This window comes from Terrapene carolina, unplaced genomic scaffold (assembly GCF_002925995.2).
Source record: "Terrapene carolina triunguis isolate 2854851 unplaced genomic scaffold, T_m_triunguis-2.0 Scaffold62, whole genome shotgun sequence".
Lineage (NCBI taxonomy): Eukaryota > Metazoa > Chordata > Testudines > Emydidae > Terrapene > Terrapene triunguis.
Genome location: NW_020664413.1, coordinates 10,552,813 through 10,569,497, shown reverse-complemented (window position 1 = coordinate 10,569,497; position 16,685 = coordinate 10,552,813). Strand labels below are relative to the sequence as shown.

At 42.9% G+C, this 16,685-nt stretch overlaps 1 protein-coding gene across 1 annotated transcript in view; it reads right to left on the bottom strand.

The window, feature by feature from the left end:
• Positions 1-16,685, bottom strand: part of KALRN (kalirin RhoGEF kinase) — a 716,112-nt gene that overhangs the window by 307,120 nt on the left and 392,307 nt on the right. The window contains exon 10 of the mRNA XM_026647403.1: positions 11,512-11,634. Within this exon, the coding sequence (XP_026503188.1) occupies positions 11,512-11,634 (123 nt within the window). The remainder of the gene's footprint in view (positions 1-11,511; positions 11,635-16,685) is intronic.

The following is a 16,685-nucleotide window of genomic DNA, read 5'->3' as shown; positions in this document are numbered from 1 at the left end:
AAAGAGAGTTCAATTCGAGTTGTTGTGTGTGGAAATGCTCTTTAGTAGCCACTAATCAAAGATGACTAAATTTTGCAAATAACACAGCAACATAAAACAGTGGATTCTTGGGACTGGACTATGAAGGATCAGGGCCTCGCGGAGAAAAGATATGGAGGTTAATATTAACAACAGAATTACATGAATTTTAATCAACAAATGAATTAATATTTAGCTGTTAGGATTATAATCTCAGTTATAATTCCAAATACATCCACTGAAGACACTGGAGTTACTCCACATCTAAACAGCTGTAACCAAGATCAAAATCTGACCCATGACAACAGATTTTAAAAATCTGTTGATAAATAGAATGTATTACAAATATTGAAGTGAAGCATGTGTAACAGTCATGCAAAAGGCATGTAAATTAGGTAATGCAAATGCCAGTTTTCATGTCATGTACAATGAAAATGACACTTGAACCAGGAAACTGTATATAAGGGGAACTGGTTGTAGGTGGTCAGGCCTAGTGGTCAGAGCAGGAGTCAGGCCCAGTGGTCGGAGTCCGACTACCAGAGCCCAAGGTCAAAGCAGAATCAGAGCCAGGGATCAGAGCGACAGGTCAGAACCGAAGTCAGAGTCCAGATGCCAGAGCCAAGGGTCAAGACAGAGTCAGAGCCAGGAATCAGAAGCAGGGGTCAGAACCAGATTACCTGGAGTCTGGGAAGGCGGAAGCAGGGCTGGTTCCAAGGAAAGAGCAAGACTGGGACGGGACTGGAAAAAGGCTGGGTGCAGGGCAGGGTCTAGGCTGGAGCAGTGGAGGAGCAAAGCAGGAGCAGGGTTTGGAGTGAGGCAACCACAAGGAGACAAACAATCCATGGGCATATGTGTTGAACAGCCAGTGAGCTACTGATGCTGCTGGGCTTAAGAACTGGCCTGCTGACATGTTAGGCTGTCAGGAGACTGAGCAGCTGCAGCTGCAGGGCCTTACTCCTGACACTGCACTACTATACCTATTAAGGACCCAGTGTATAGGATCCTCCACTCTGTTACAGCCAGTTTGTAGTGTTGTAACTCCTTTGAAATCAGCAATGTAACACTGGTGTAACAGAGAAGTGAATCAGGCCCCTGGTCTTTCACCAGACATATACACAACATTCATTAATAATAAAAAACTGTCTTTTTTTACTCACTATCATCAATAAAACGCCAATGGGACAATACATTTAAAATGTAGACTATTTACAATATTGCCTTATGAACTATTCCTGGCTACTATTTTAATGGTTCTGACAGAGACACCATTAGATCTCCAAAACAAAGGAATAAAATCTTGGGGTATTGGCTGTATTTGGCATCAGCATGACAAAAGCAAAAGATGAAAGCTCAAATCAAGTTCAAGGTAGGTGAGGTAATATCTTTTATTGGATCAACTTCTGCTGGTGAAAGATGAGCTATTGAGCTACATAGAGCTCCTCTTCAGGTCTGGGTACCTTTCCCAGAAGAGCTTTGTGTAGCTCCAAAGTTGCTCTCTTTCAACAATAAACGATATTACCCCACTCACCTTGTCTCTCTAATATCCTGGGACCAACTCAGCAAATCAAGTTCAGTCTGTCAGAGGTTTTTTGTTTTGTTTCTTTTCCTCTACTGAACATTTTTACTACCAACATCCACAAGAAACGAGATCAACCAAACAGTACTAATCCATCACCATAACAAATTAAACTCCGGAATCCAGGGGACTAATCTTCTTGAATCAATAGCTATGGTTTGATAATCAGCTGATCTGCCTGTGAGGATGGCACAAGGAGAATTGATTAAAGCCAGTTGCAATTTTTTTGGACACATCAGCTTTCTGCTGGAAATGGAGTTTTGTTGAAACAGAAATGTTTCAGGGGAATGTGCAGTTTTTGACAAAATTTTCAACAGGAAATGTCTAAACATATCATTTAGCCTTTCTCATTTCAATATTGTCAAAATAATTTGTTTTGATAAGGTAAAATATAGTTTCAACTTTATCATTTTAATTCATTTCAGTTAGATTATTATATTCAAATATTAATTTAAATATTATATATATATATGTGATATTTTAAATTATTTCAACATTATCAAATTGAAATGTTTCAGTGGTTCCAAATCAACATTTTTCAGTTTCCTTGTTTTTGCTGTGGGAAATTCTGGCTTTTCATTCCGATTCAAAATGAAACAAATTTCAAAGTGGCAGAATTTCCTGTGCAACTAAAATTTATTTTTCTGACCAGCTCTAGAACTGACTAAGAACACGTATCTCTTGTATAGCTGTATGTTCCTACCTGCCTATCATAGGAACAATGTTTTGAATTTATAGGCACATGAAAAATATATAGATCTTAAAGACAAAGAAATAAACCAACTTAAGTAAACCTCTTTGGCTGGCCCCTGGTGTTTGCTGAAAATTTATTGTGTTTGTCGATCTCATGATTTTATTGCAAGTAATGTGATTGGCCCCTAGTTCAGGCAGTCTCATGAAAAGATTCAGCTGGTCATGAGATTTTGGGGAAAACAGAAGCACAGACAGAAAGAGACCACCTGTACTGTAGGAGAAGGTGCACTAAATTGCAAATGGGGATTATGAGTTCTAGTCCCAGCTCTTCCACTAATTGCTGTTAATATTTCTCTGCACTTCATAATGCTTATTATGAGTCAAGATCTCAAACTGCTACCCTGGTGGGGGATAATGGTCATTCACCCAATTCATGGGTAAGATAATTCAGAGTTTGCACAAGATCACAAGAGCTGACAATAAAATCCAGTTCCCTAATATAACTGAGCCAAGTCTCATCCACTTTGCCATGTGGCCTTTGAGAAGAAGCTTGGCAAATTAGGTGTTTTGGTAATACACACTAAAGCCTGGTCTACACTAGAAAATTAGGTGGGCTTACCTACGTCACTCAGGGGTGCAAAAAATCCACACATCTCAGTCCCCAAGTAGACAGTGCTAGGCCAACAGAAGAATTCCTCCATTGACCTAGCCACCGCCTTGCAGGAAGGTGGATTAACTACACTGACAGGAGAACCCCTCCCATTGGCATACATAGTGTCTACACTGAAACGCTACAGTAGCGCAGCTGCAGTGGCACAGCTGTGCCACTGTAACATTTCAAGTGTAGAAAAGCTCTAGCATAGTGCAGCTCTGTGTCATCCCCTTTTTAGACCTTATACGGAGGTTTCTGCTCTGCTACTACTTCCATGCTACGAGAGCCAGTTCTTTAGATAAAGTGGTACAGGTTCGTGCGTTTACATTCAGACCCCACAGACAATCCAAATCTGGGCATTGTTTCATTTGGTTATGCTGTCTGTAAGTAACAGGGCACAAGTTGCTTCCATGCAGGAAGAGAAACCAAAACCTCAAGCCCAGAGTTCCAATGCTGTTTCACAAACATGTATGTAACCTTCCAGTAATGTGTGTTTTTTCTCTCCCTGTAAGGACCGTTCCAGATAAAAAATAACAGCATGCTTTCTCCCTTCACCAGTTGTTTATATATCTAAAGTGAAACAGATCTGTGCCGTGGATATGAAGGTTGTGAGTTAAGACCTTGTTGATTAGCCATGTGAGGTGATAAATATATAGACATGCAACTTTGCATAAGAATCCTGGAATAATTTCATGATATTTTGAACTTCTGGGGTTAGCAGTACTGAAAGTTTAGTTAGTTTTCTGCTAATTCCAAACAATTTTTTTACCTGCGATTGCTTTAGTTCTCTACTTTCCTTGCCAAAGCTCAATCTTTCACCCCACGTTGTGCCATAGTAAGCCAACTAAAAGAGGAGAATTCCAGCATGCCTGGTAAGATATTCCTAGCAACTCTAGACATGCGGGTAGGTCAAAAACGAAACCACAACGTTTTCAAAAATTACCCTGGGACAACACTCACTAAACACTCATTATCAACATGGTTTCCTAAATTATGCCTGTTTTAAATCAGTACTCGACTTCATGCCAAACTTAACAATCCTGACATCCAACAGAGTTGGAATTTGTAAGACAAAACACTGGATTTTGATCTTCAAGGCCAAACAAGTAGCTGTTTGCAATTGAGCTTTGGCTTGACTATCCCATAACCTCATTTAGTTTTGGTTGAACTAGTTCAAAAATATTTCAATAATAAAAGATCATAGGGGTACACTTTTACCTGCAGATGTTCTAGTACTCACTACGTTTGGTAGTTCCCATGGCAAACAGAACTTAATAATATTTTTAAATATATTAACACTTACAGTATAACACCTTTTTAATCCCAAAGTGCTTTGGAAACTATATACATACAGCACCTCTGGAATGTAATCCACTCCAGAATGGATGACAGGCAGGTGGGCAACCAATGTACTATACACTACAATGGAGGGAGGGGAAATTTTAGCCAGGAAGTCCAGAGCAAACTGCTACTCACATGAAGAATACCACATGATCTTTGATTCAAAACAAAACAGATGTGCCCTTGGTTTTCAAGGTCTCATCTGAATGCCCCCAAACAGTAAACTATGGAATTGAAATTATCTGCCCAAGAAGAATGAAGGGCAAAGTTGAATCTGTGGGGATTTGAATTTGTAGGTACAAAAAAGCCTAGACACTTGAAAGCTGATGTTTAGACCTCAAGCCATCCCTTTCCAAATGATCTCATGGGAGTAAATAGAACAGTTGATACTTGTATAGGGGAGAAAGTGAGTAACTTTTCACCATCCATTTATAATCACTTCCTGTGAAGTACAGCAACTTTCCCTGTGTGGTGCCTGGGATGTGCTCCACCATAATAGTTGCAGTTAGAAGAGGGTCCAGTAGTTCACTTGGGGAAATAGGCTTTAAGGAATCCTAAGGTGTTCAGAATCTACAGTAATACAGACGATCTATGTACCGATATACACGATGTTTTAATCCTGAATAAGAATTTCTTGCCACATTTTGACTCAGATGCAAGCTCCGCAAACTCTAGGGGCCACACATCTCTGGCCCACCCCAGCTCACATGGTATATTTGATGAGGATGAAATAATGATCCTGCAAGTTCTGAAGCAATGGCATCCAGAATGTGTGCACTTGTTACACATTATACTTTAGGTATTTTACATTGTAATCTTAGAGCGTCTAAACCTAAAAGTCAATAATAGCTGAGAAACTGATACGAGGCCAAAGGGCAATGACGCAGCTCAACAAAGCTAGAGCAATTTCTCAACAAAAGGACAAGTGGTGAGCACTGTATAATATTTAGGTACTGAATACCCAACTGTGCATTTACAAGAAACTGATGTCACAAAATCATAGAGTTTAAGGCCAGAGGGGACCTCTAGATCATCTAGTCTGACCTCCTGTATATCACAGGCCACCACCACCACCCAGCCACCCACACACTAAATTCAACAATTGCAATTGGACCAAAGTATTACAGCCTTCGGGAGACTAAACAATTGTGTGCCACTGATAGAGAACAGAAGGGACTGAGGTGTACCAATACCCAAGGCCCCTGCAATGGCAGGGGACTGATTAAGTGAGATATACCCAGATAATTCTAGCAAGTGAGCAGCACCCCATACTGCAGAGGAAAGCAAAAAAACCCTAAGGTTTACTGCTTTCTCAGGTGACCCTGAGCATTAAAGCATTTTGGAGGTGAGAGGGGGCCTAGGGGAGATATTGCAGCTATCCAGAATCCACCTGGCAATTCAGTTCAAGACAACATTCTGCTAACTTGGATTCAAAACCAAACCATGGCTCAGCCCTTTATAGACCTGAAGGTCTTTTCAAAAATGTACAGGGAGTGCCATCTACAGGCCAAAACACAGAGTGAGAAGAGTTCTCTCATTCTAGCAAAGTGGTGGGTAAATCTAAACCAGTGGTTCTCAACCAGGGGTCCATGAGCAGGTTTCAGGGGGGCCGCCACGCAGGGCCAGACTCACTGGGACCCAGGGCAGAAAGCTGAAACCCCACTACATGGGGCTGAAGCCCGGGGCTCTGAGCTCCACCACCCGGAGCTGAAGCCAAAGCCGAAGCAAAGTAGCTTCGCGGGGGGCCCTATGATGTGGGGCCCCAGGCAATTGCTCAGCTTGCTACCCCCTAACGCTGACCCTGACTTTTATAGGTAGAAAACCAGTTATTGTGGCACAGGTGGGCTGTGGAGTTTTTATAGTGGGGGTGGGGGGGAGGCTCAGAAAGAAAAAGGTTGAGAACCCCTGATCTAAACACAGGGCCGGCTCCAGGGTTTTTGCCGCCCCAAGCAGCAAAAAGAAAAAAAAAAAGCAAAGCAAAAAAAAGCCGCAATCGCGATCTGCTCTACCGCCGCCGCTTCAGTCTTCAGCGGCAATTCGGCGGTGGGTCCTTCCCTCCGAGATGGAGTGAGGGATCCACTGCTGAAGAGCCGGACGTGCCGCCCCTCTCTGTTGGCCGCCCCAAGCACCTGCTTGCTGGGCTGGTGCCTGGAGCCGGCCCTGTCTAAACAACATGGGATCAGATTGCACACACCTGCAAAAGAGCCTACTCAGAAAAGTTTCTCTTGAAAAATTAGCTTCAGATCATTCTGGGAGCTGGATCACAAAACCTGTATATCCCCTGAGACTGTGGAGATTTTGAGGGAGATCTTAAATAGAGGTCATTTGCCTCCATACTGTCTGCCAGCCCTCTCCCCTAATTAACAATCAGCATGAATCCAGGCAAGCTGTTTCAACAGGGCTTCTGCCAGGAGCTGCCCATAGTACCCTATGTGAAGGAGGATTTCACAGCATGCAAAGGGCTCTGCACAGAAGTTAATAAGCCTGAGGCCGTTATTAACTTCTAAGCAGATTTCTTGGAGTGTTGGCAGGAGAGACAGTGCACTATGTTCTCCCTCTTCATATGTGGAGTGTAGGGAGTTTTTTGTAGGGGACAGTTCAAAGCCAACAGAGCTGCAGTAGTGGCTCATCTCGTCCTTCCACACAGACATGAACAGATCAAGGGGGCACGAACCAGTCCATAGTATTTTCTCATTCAGTTCTGGAAGAAAAATATTCAGTGCTATTCTATATTGAAGTGCCTGGTGAGGAAAGATAGACTTGAGATTCTAAAATCGGACCTTATTTGTATTTACATCATGTGTAACATTTGGGGAATTGGCTGAACTGTGGTTATCATATGCACCCATAAAAGATACTCTAGGCCCTCAAAGAGGCTACAGTGCTTATTTGTCATTCCAGGAAGTACTGCATCAACTGTATTTCCTCTGATGATATCTTGATAACAACTAATAATTAGTGTCTGATTCTTTCATTTTATTGATGGCTGGTGCTGTAAGTGCAGCTTTTCCAGGAATGACAAGCCATAGGCTAGTGTTATCTGGCTGAGAAATAGCCAAAGACCTCAGATTTGCCTGAGATACAAAAAAAAGGCCTATAAAATGCACAAGAAAAGCCTGGGTTCTGGATGATGCAGAGGGCCCACTCAGAGCTCCAGCTATTTTGTCCATCTTCATTTTATAGGCCATCCTTACATTTCATGCAGAATAATTACAATAAGAAAAATCTCCAAATATTACAAGAGACGGGTATCTTCACACAATGCACAGTCAACATGTGGAAATGGCGGCCATGGGATGTCATGAAGGCCAAAACTATAACTGGGTTAAAAAAAGAATTAGATAATTCATGGACGATAAGTCCAACAAATGCTGTTAACCAAGATGGTCAGGGACACAACCCTATGCTCTGGGTGTCCCTAAATCTCCAACTGCCAGAAGTTGGGACTGGACAACAGGAGATGGATCACTTGAAATTGCCCTGTTCTGTTCATTGTCTCTGAAGCATGTGACACTGGCTACTGTCAGAAGACAGGATACAGGGCTAGATGGGCCATTGGTCTGACCCAGTATGGCCGTTCTTACGTGTCCATGATAAACACTGTCCAAACAGTACCTACATGAGAAGGAGTCCACAAATTAGCTTTGCCACACCCATAATGCATTATTCATTAAATCACTGGTGTTTTTCCAAGTATATCCGTGTACAGCAAACTTATTAATCAGATGTATGTACATAAGAAGAATCTCCACATTGCCAGGACGGTATGTTCCATGTCTTATTGTAGTGCCCTGGCAGATCAGTCAGGTTATAGGGTCTCTCCCTAGGGGTATGTCTACACTGCACAGTTCACCCATTGTACTTATGCAGGTTTTAACCTTAATCCCCCCCTTGCTGTCTGCACAGCAAAACCTTTTACCCAGGTTTGGAAGTGCTTTAAGACCTGGCTAGCTTACCTAGCTGGGGGTTAGAACCCAGGCTACTCTAACTCACACTGGAACCCACCCACTTTGCAGTGAAGATGCAGGCTAAATCACTCAAGTGCTGATACTTCTCCAGTGTCCTTTCACGATTCCGCACCCTCCCCCCCGCCAAAGGCCAGACAAGTTCTCCCATAACTGACAACTGACTGGGAATGATTCCTAGAGCATCTCAGCACAAAGAACCTTGGGATATGCCCCCAGACACACATGGGTGAGTGCAGAATCAGTGAGGACAGTGTAACTTCGATAGGATTTAGAAGTGGGGATGCTCACATCTGGGGTAGACTAACCAGGGTGATCAGACCCAGGTGCCAATCACCCAGGTAAACTGTGCAGTGTAGACATAGTCTACATTGCAATCCCAGAAACACGAATATTCTTTACATGCAGTTTAGCAGCATTCAAAAGCATGAACTAATTACCTACCACTGAAAACATCAAGGAAACTCATAGAGAAACTCCAGTCTGATTCTTACAAACAAAAATGCCTCCTATCTGTATGGGCCAGAGGCAAACACATCAGCACCAATAGAAAACAGATGTTGGAGAGTAAATGTTTATCCATAAGGCAGAATGAATGCCTGGGAATCACTAAAACGAAATATCACTGTATGCGTCTTCAGTCTCTTAGGCCAGGTATGCATAGACTGCACTTTTTTACCCTGAGTTACTTGATTGCCAATTAACTCAATCTCTGCAAAGGGATAGTGTGGACATTCCTCAATCCTTCATCCCAAGATACAAACATTTTTGCTTTAACCTAGGGCTCAGCCAGGAACAAATCATATGGGATCATCCACACTAGCCTTTACAAAGCAGTTAACCACCTTGAGTTAACTGGTAATTAATACACTTGAGGAGGAAAAAAATCACTCTAATGGAGACAAACTCTAAAGGGTTAAGCCCCAAATCCAAAGGGAAGGGGGGATAAAGGATAAATCATGAATACAGTGAAAAGAAGGAAGATTTATTCCCAAACCACAAAATCTACCTCATGAGACATTTCTTCAGAAGAATCCCAGGTGTGATAAATTTATAGCCTTTCCTCTTTACTCCTGCTATTACTCTTTCCAAAGCAGAGAGTATTATGTTTTCAAGTCTTTGACCTTGGATAAAGCGTGGGATTCCTTTCATTTCCCCCCACAATATACATCCCCATACCCCATTTGCCAACACTGCATTCCAATGTCATAGTTCAGACAGACCTCATAAATTAGTAACAATATTCTCATGTAAATCTACCAGAGGAAGGGCCCAGATCCTATTCCCATTGAAGTTAATAGGACTTTTGCCAGGCCAACCATTTCTAAGTGGGAGGCAACACGGCTTAGTAACTAAAGAACAAGACTCAAAGTCATTAGTGTTCAGAGTTTGCCAGGCTGAGCAACCAGTTACCGCTGAGATGAGCTACCAATTGATAATGTAAGACAATGTAACTGTAGGCTGCAAATGCAAAGGCTTCATCTCATGAGAAAAGGAGGTACCGTTGTAGTCCTTCACTGTACAGTTCTGGTGTGACCACTTCTGGAATACTGCATTCGTATCTGAGCATCTGATTACCAGAAAGATATTGACAATCTGGAGAGAGCGTAGGGAAAGACAATAATAAAAGATTAGGGGCTGAAAGGACTGACTAATAAAAAGCCTAGTGGAGTTAAATTTGTATAACATGGCTAAGAGACAATTAAAAGGAGACATGATAACAGCTACAAATATATGAAGTCTGTAAATGCCAAGGAAGGAGATGAATTAATTATGAGAGTAAAAGGGGCATAAACAAGAGAAATGGAAAGAAATTTAGAAAGGGAAATCATAAACTGAATGTCAAGAAGAACTTCCAGACAGTGACCTCCACCAGGCTGAGAAACAGTCTCCATACGGATATGTGTAAGCCCTATTGCTTGGGACATCTAAAATTGAACCAGGAAAACACCTGAAAAAGATGGCCAAGGGTTGCACTAGATGATCTAATAAGTCTTTTCCATCTCATACTTCTATGATAGATCAGGGACCATCTGAGGGGCAATAAGTCTTGTGCCCATCATGTAAGCAAAGTATCTGATCTATGTAAAACCTAATTTACTGAGAGCACCTTTCCATCTACAATGCCCTGAGACTGAAGCACCTGACTCAAGACCATCAGCAACCAAGGCTGAGATAAGCTTTATTTACAAAAGTCTGCATTACGCTGTTTATGAGGAACTTAGAGCAAAACGTGATTAGTGATAAAAAGTTTGCATTCTGGTATATATTTTAAGAGTTTTTAATAAAGGGAAGACATACAGCATCATCCCAATAGATCAGTGTAGTTTATCTAAGAAAAGGCTAAGAATTGACTGGATCATAATCTACAAGTACTATACGGGGAAGAGATTTCTAATATACATCTCTTTAGCCTAGCAGAAAAAAGGCATACTAAGATCCAATGGCTGGAAGGTGAGGCGACATAAATTCAGACTAGGCATAGGGTAAATTTTTTTTTAACAGTGATAGTAATTAATCATTAGAAGAACTTACCTAGAAATATGGTAAATTCTCCATCACTTTAAGTCTTTGAAATAAGACTTGATGTCTTTCCAAAATATATACTATACTTCGAACAGAAGTTACAGGCTTGATGCAGAAATTACAGGATGAGGTTCTATGGCCTGTGTTATGCAGAAGGTCAGACTAGATGAGCATAATGGTCCCTTCTGGCCTTAAAATCTATTTATTTACTCACAATAAGTGGGATAATATTTCTCATCATTGCAAACACATCAGCTTCTCCTCTGGTCCTTCATTGGCTACCTCTCCAATTCTACTTCACATTCAAGTGCCTCATCATTAACTCCAAGGCCTGCATTACTCTTTCCCCATCTATACTTCTCATCTCTTGCTTCTCTTCTGTTCCCCATGATCTGCTCTCCTTATTTCATCCTTCTTTTCTCACTCAGAATTGCGCCATTTTCATGTTCCCTTTATGCTGCCTTCCATTTCATGTGTGTGAGGAATCCGCCCCCATCAAATCCACTGCTGTGAAGAAATCTTCCAGTTTTGCTCTCAAGACAACCTTTCATTCTGAACTGAAAATCTGTGGGTGATAGATTTTAAACTTTGCAGGGTAAGATCCTTGTCCATTTCACGTGTTTGAGAAGAGTTACAGAGCTCTATAAATAACATTTGCTCTTAGGAGTCTATGAAAGGAAAACAAAATCAGCATGAAGGTGCAAACTGTGCATATAACTTCCAGATTTTCAGCCTCTTACCTGTGCTACTTCTTCAAAATCATCATGTCTTTTCTGAAGGGCTCGTGCCCTGTGCAGAGATTTTCCCACTCCAGTGTGTTTACTAAGAAAGGCTTCCCCATGGTTTTCGATCCAGTCCAATACCTGGGCACAAAAGAAGAACATCCAATTATCTATTATGTCTCTTTATCACACAGAATTTCTCAGTAAATGGCTAAAATAGCTGAAAAAATTATTTGTGTATGTTTGCTATAGTAAAATACACTGGCATATGGCAGAGCCTAATCCAATCAGACTGAAGACAAAGTGTTTTTAGATGTTAGTGATAAATTACCATTATTGGAATGCCATTACCTGTTTATATGGGTTACACATAACATGATCGTTTGAGAGAACATACGTGTTTGCTTTTGAATAATTTAATTTGAGATTCTCTGAACTGCAGGGGTGGGGGGAAATGGGAAGTCTTTTACATCTGGTATCTTCCACTTGTTATACATGTGACGTTTCACTCCATATTCTTTATGAAAATATGCTTATGATATGAATATGACATAACTGAGATATACTTAATGCAAAATGGGTCTTGTAAGATATCATTGGAAAAGTTATGATTTACTGAATGTGATTATCCAATTTGTATGCCTGTATCATTTCTGTATCTGAAGTTAGGAATATTGACTATGTATCTGTGTTTCAACTAAGCTACTTTGGGTGATGCCCACTGCTAACACTTCAGGTACAACAATAGAAAAGCCAGACAGGGCTGATGACCCATCAGCAAGGACAATGAACTGTGAAAAGACTTGGCCTTCTTGGGGTAACTCCATACTTTCATGGACACTGTGATACTACAGAGTCAGGTGGTCTTGTCACGTCATACTAAACATTACCTGGGACTTCTTGTAATTTTCCACTCAAAGGGAAGGGGGTCAAATTTGGGGAACAAAGGATTCCCGCCTTATGTAAATCCTATTTAAGGGTGGGGAAGAAGGCAAATGGGACTCCTCCTCTCCATGTCCTGTCTGCCCAAGAAAGACTGCTAAAGCCACCTGAAGTGAAGGCGGGGGGGGAGGGGAGGAGTCCAGAGAGGGGTCCAGTCTGAAAAGAAATATAACTGGAACTCTGAACCACAGAAACTTTGCAACCTTCCTAAAATAATAGTTAGAGTAAGAAATTACATTTTGTAACCTGTTTCTTAAGTATACTGAGCTTAGCTTGTGTATTTTGCTTTATTTGGTCAGTAATCTGCTTATCTGTTATCTCTTATATTCACCTTTTGTAGTTAATAAACTTATCTCTTGTTTATAATATAACCCAGTTTATGTACTTTCTAACGTGGGGGGGGGGTGGGGTGGGCGCAAGAAGTTGTGCATATCTCCCTTCACATTGAGGGAAGGGGCGAATTTCATAAAACCTTTGGGTTTGTACCTCTTAAAGGGAGTGGGCACCAAAGTGTTGGGGCAAGCTCCTAAGGCTGAATCTTACCAGAGCGGATCTCTGTCTCTCTGTGCAGCTGGGTGCGGCCCTGCCTGTGTGCTTGGCTGGAAGAGGCTTGTGAGCCTAACCCAGCAAGGCCAGGTAAAGAGGACCCAGGATGGCAGAATAGGCTGACTCAGTGGCATCCCAGCACATCAGGTGACACCCAAAGGGCCCAAACCCACCACAATACACTCCCAGTGTAAACTGAAACCTAGTGCTAGTTGTGCAATGACTGACTTCACACAAACAGCAGACTTCAGCGTGCAAAATCTAAAACAAGTCCAAACACAGGAGAGAGGGATAAATTTAAATTGCTCAGGAGGAGCCGAGAGAGGGTTATCAGGGCATCTCTCACACAGTGGGGGTGACCGACCAACCCGACCCTCCCTGCCCGACTCTCTCCACCCTCCATGCCTGGCTGGGTCCCCGGGACAACCCATCTCTCCTGGTACCTGGTGTCAAGTCCTCCTGAGGCAACACGTAGGGGGGGCATGCAAGGTCACATGCCCTCCCTCCCCAGATTTCTGCCAGGGTTCACACCAGAACGTGGCCAGCAGCAGCCTTTCGGCACTGCGCAGGAGGGAAGGGATGGGGCTGCTTCCAGCTACAGGGGAGGGGGGGAAGGGATGACCTGGCCTGTGTCTTTGTAGAGATTATCTTTCTCCCCCCGCCCTCCCCGTGTGGCTGGAAGAAGCTTGTCCCTTCCCTCCTGCGCAGTGCCGAAAGGCAGCTAACACCTCCAGGCTGCTGCTGGCCACCGACATAACCCAGCTGCCTCTAGCTACAGTGCAGACAGGAAGGGGTTAATCCCTAAGGATTAGGGTTGCCAACCCTCCAGGATTTCCCTGGAGTCTCCAGGAATTAAAGATTAATCTTTAGAGATTATGTCACGTGATGAAACCTCCAGGAATACATCCAACCAAACCTGGCAACCCTACTAAGGATGCATTGTGCACCAGAGCCCAGGGAACCTGGCTGCAGGGGCTTCTCCAAAACCGGCCAGAGAGGTGACTCAGCAGGCAGCAGGAGAGGGTGCCATGGGGACAGAGCAGCCCTGCACTCCCTGGGGGCAGAACCCGGGGCGGGGTGGGGGGTGAAGAGGGTTCTAAGCCCCTGCCACGGGGGCTGCTGTGGAGCCTGCAGGTTCGGGATGTGAACAGGCTAGAAATCGCTCCCCCTCCCCGCCACTCCAGAGCTTAGCTGAGGGGTAGAGAGGCTTCCCCATGCCAGCACTGTGCGGGGCTTTGGCACATGCAGGGCTCAGCTCCTCCTGGCCAGCGCTCCGGGCCGGAGGGTCTTGGGCTTTCCCAAGTGCTGACCGGAAACGGGACGGGGGGTGGGACCCTGCTGGCCAAGAGCTGGCATGCAGGGGCCCTGCACTGACGGACCAGCAGGGGGAGAGGCCAGCCTTGCACACCCACTCTCTTTGCCAGTCACTGGACCCCCGTCCCAAACTCACCGCTGGTGGGCAGGCAGCTGGTGAGCAGGGATCCGGCCAGCAGCAGGACCCACCAGTACTGACAGGGTGGGGGGAGACAGAAAATACAGGACAATTTGCCCCGTTTTTAAGAAAAAGTCAGGACACCTGCAGGAGGGCTTAAATACAGGAATGTCCCTTTAAAAACAAGACATCTGGTCACCCTATGCAAGGTGATCAGTACTGTTTGCAGGTGGGGTTTCCCTTCAGCTCCCATTGAAGTCAATGGAGAACTGAATAGTAGCTGGAGGTTTCCTGATAACCAAGAAAGGTTGGAGCCTGCATTATGATAAAGGGTGAGACCATCCTGATTTCCCTCGAGAGAAAATTATCATCACCATAGAGCTCTGCCAGCACAAAGTGGCTCCTACTTTCATACTTCACATGATGTGGCACTGGAGGATAAGCAGAGAACGTCACATTAGCAGGGCCCCAGTCATGTAGGCGTGGGGGTGGGGAGGGAAATAGCAACTGCAGGTTTATCAGCATTGTCTAGACCACTGTGGCTTTGTAAGATCACTCCATGCATTAGCAGGGATGCCTAGAGCCCAAGACAGAAGATACTGGCTGAGTGTAGGAACCATTTGGCAAGTGTGGCTTTGGTGAAAGCAGCTGTTACTGATTAAACTGAGATAACTGAAAAAATGAAAAAATGGAAGGTGTGACTTTTATTCAGGCAAATGGAGCCATTTCATGATTTAGCTGTATAGAATCTTTAACACCTGGAGTTTCAGTTTTTCCTTCCATTATATATTCTATATGCCTCTTTATAATGAGATCCTCTATAGCTGCAGTTTTATATGTACTGTCATCTTTCCTCTCTTCTTCCAATGATGGCAAGAACATTGTAATAATAATATTTAGCATTTACACAGTAATTTTCATCCACAGAGTTCAAAGGACTTCAGAAAAGTGGGTACTGAAGCACCCTACCTCCTGCTGAGACAATGTATAGTTGTCACAAATGCCATTTTGTGTATTAACTAGTAGGACTTGGGATTTTGAAAACAAAATTCCTATCCCTGCTTTTTCTTTTACGATCTACTCTGTTCCCATTTGCCTAGGTTATAGAACCTAACACATTCCTTTAATGATATGACAGTAACATAACACCTGGCCTGCTAAGAGCTTTTCTATGATATGTCTTGTTTGCATATAACTTGTAATAATAGTAATTATTGGAGGGTTGCCTGCTAGCACAGCTGTCATTATGACTCTATTAATACTTCCATTAACATCCTCTTCCCTTTTGTCAGGGGTTTGCAACTTGTTATTAAAATTGGATTCAGGCTAAATCATGACTTAGAAGATCTCAACCCACGAGGTCACAGTCTCTTTTTTTAATAGAAAATTGTAAGCTGTAAAAATGTGATTTCCAATAAACTCACAAATGGCTTCAATTTTTTGGGCAACTTTTTCATATTTACAGCATCAAAAGTAATTTTAAAAACTATATATATATATAGCATTTTTCATCCTGAAGCATTACACACGGTATTCAGAGGGGCTGCTTTAATCACTATTGAAATGTTTCCATTTCTGGTATGGGATACCTTCTTTTTTAGGCAACTCACATCAATAGTGTACAACAATTTAAGACAGGAAATGAAAAATACAACACCCACTTTAAATTGTAGGGGGAATACAAGTAGACAACATATGTTTACCTATAGGGGCACTGATATAAATTATGATATTCCTGCAAAAAGGGACATAGGATATTTAATCCATAACTAGTAACGACATTGGTTTTGCATCTCATCCACACAGCACAGAGCTCCCTAATGCCAGGCTGTGGCATTGATTCAATACTAACTTACAGGGGAGGGTGCCATTTGCTGAATTGCCACACCACTTCCTGCAGTATTGGGAGGTTTCCTTTGAGGTCCCCTCTCTAAGTGCTGCCCTGGCCCAACACTACTTAGCGCGTGAAATCAGATAAAATCACACCTCAGGATAATGAGGTTGTATGTCCGCTTCATAAATCAAAACAAGGTGAATAGTTCAGCTAAAATCTATTAATCATTCACTAACGATATACGCCTCAGTGCCCTATTTGTCTACTCCCCTCACAACAATCTCCATCCTTTTTCTATGCTGCCTCTGTGCCTGGAATGCCCTTCCTAAACAAATTCACTAGACCACCTTCCCTTCATGAAGTATCTGATACAATTTCTTCCTTAGGACCTATTTCTACCATAATGTCCAAAAGAAATGAGTCAAATAAGATTTCTAT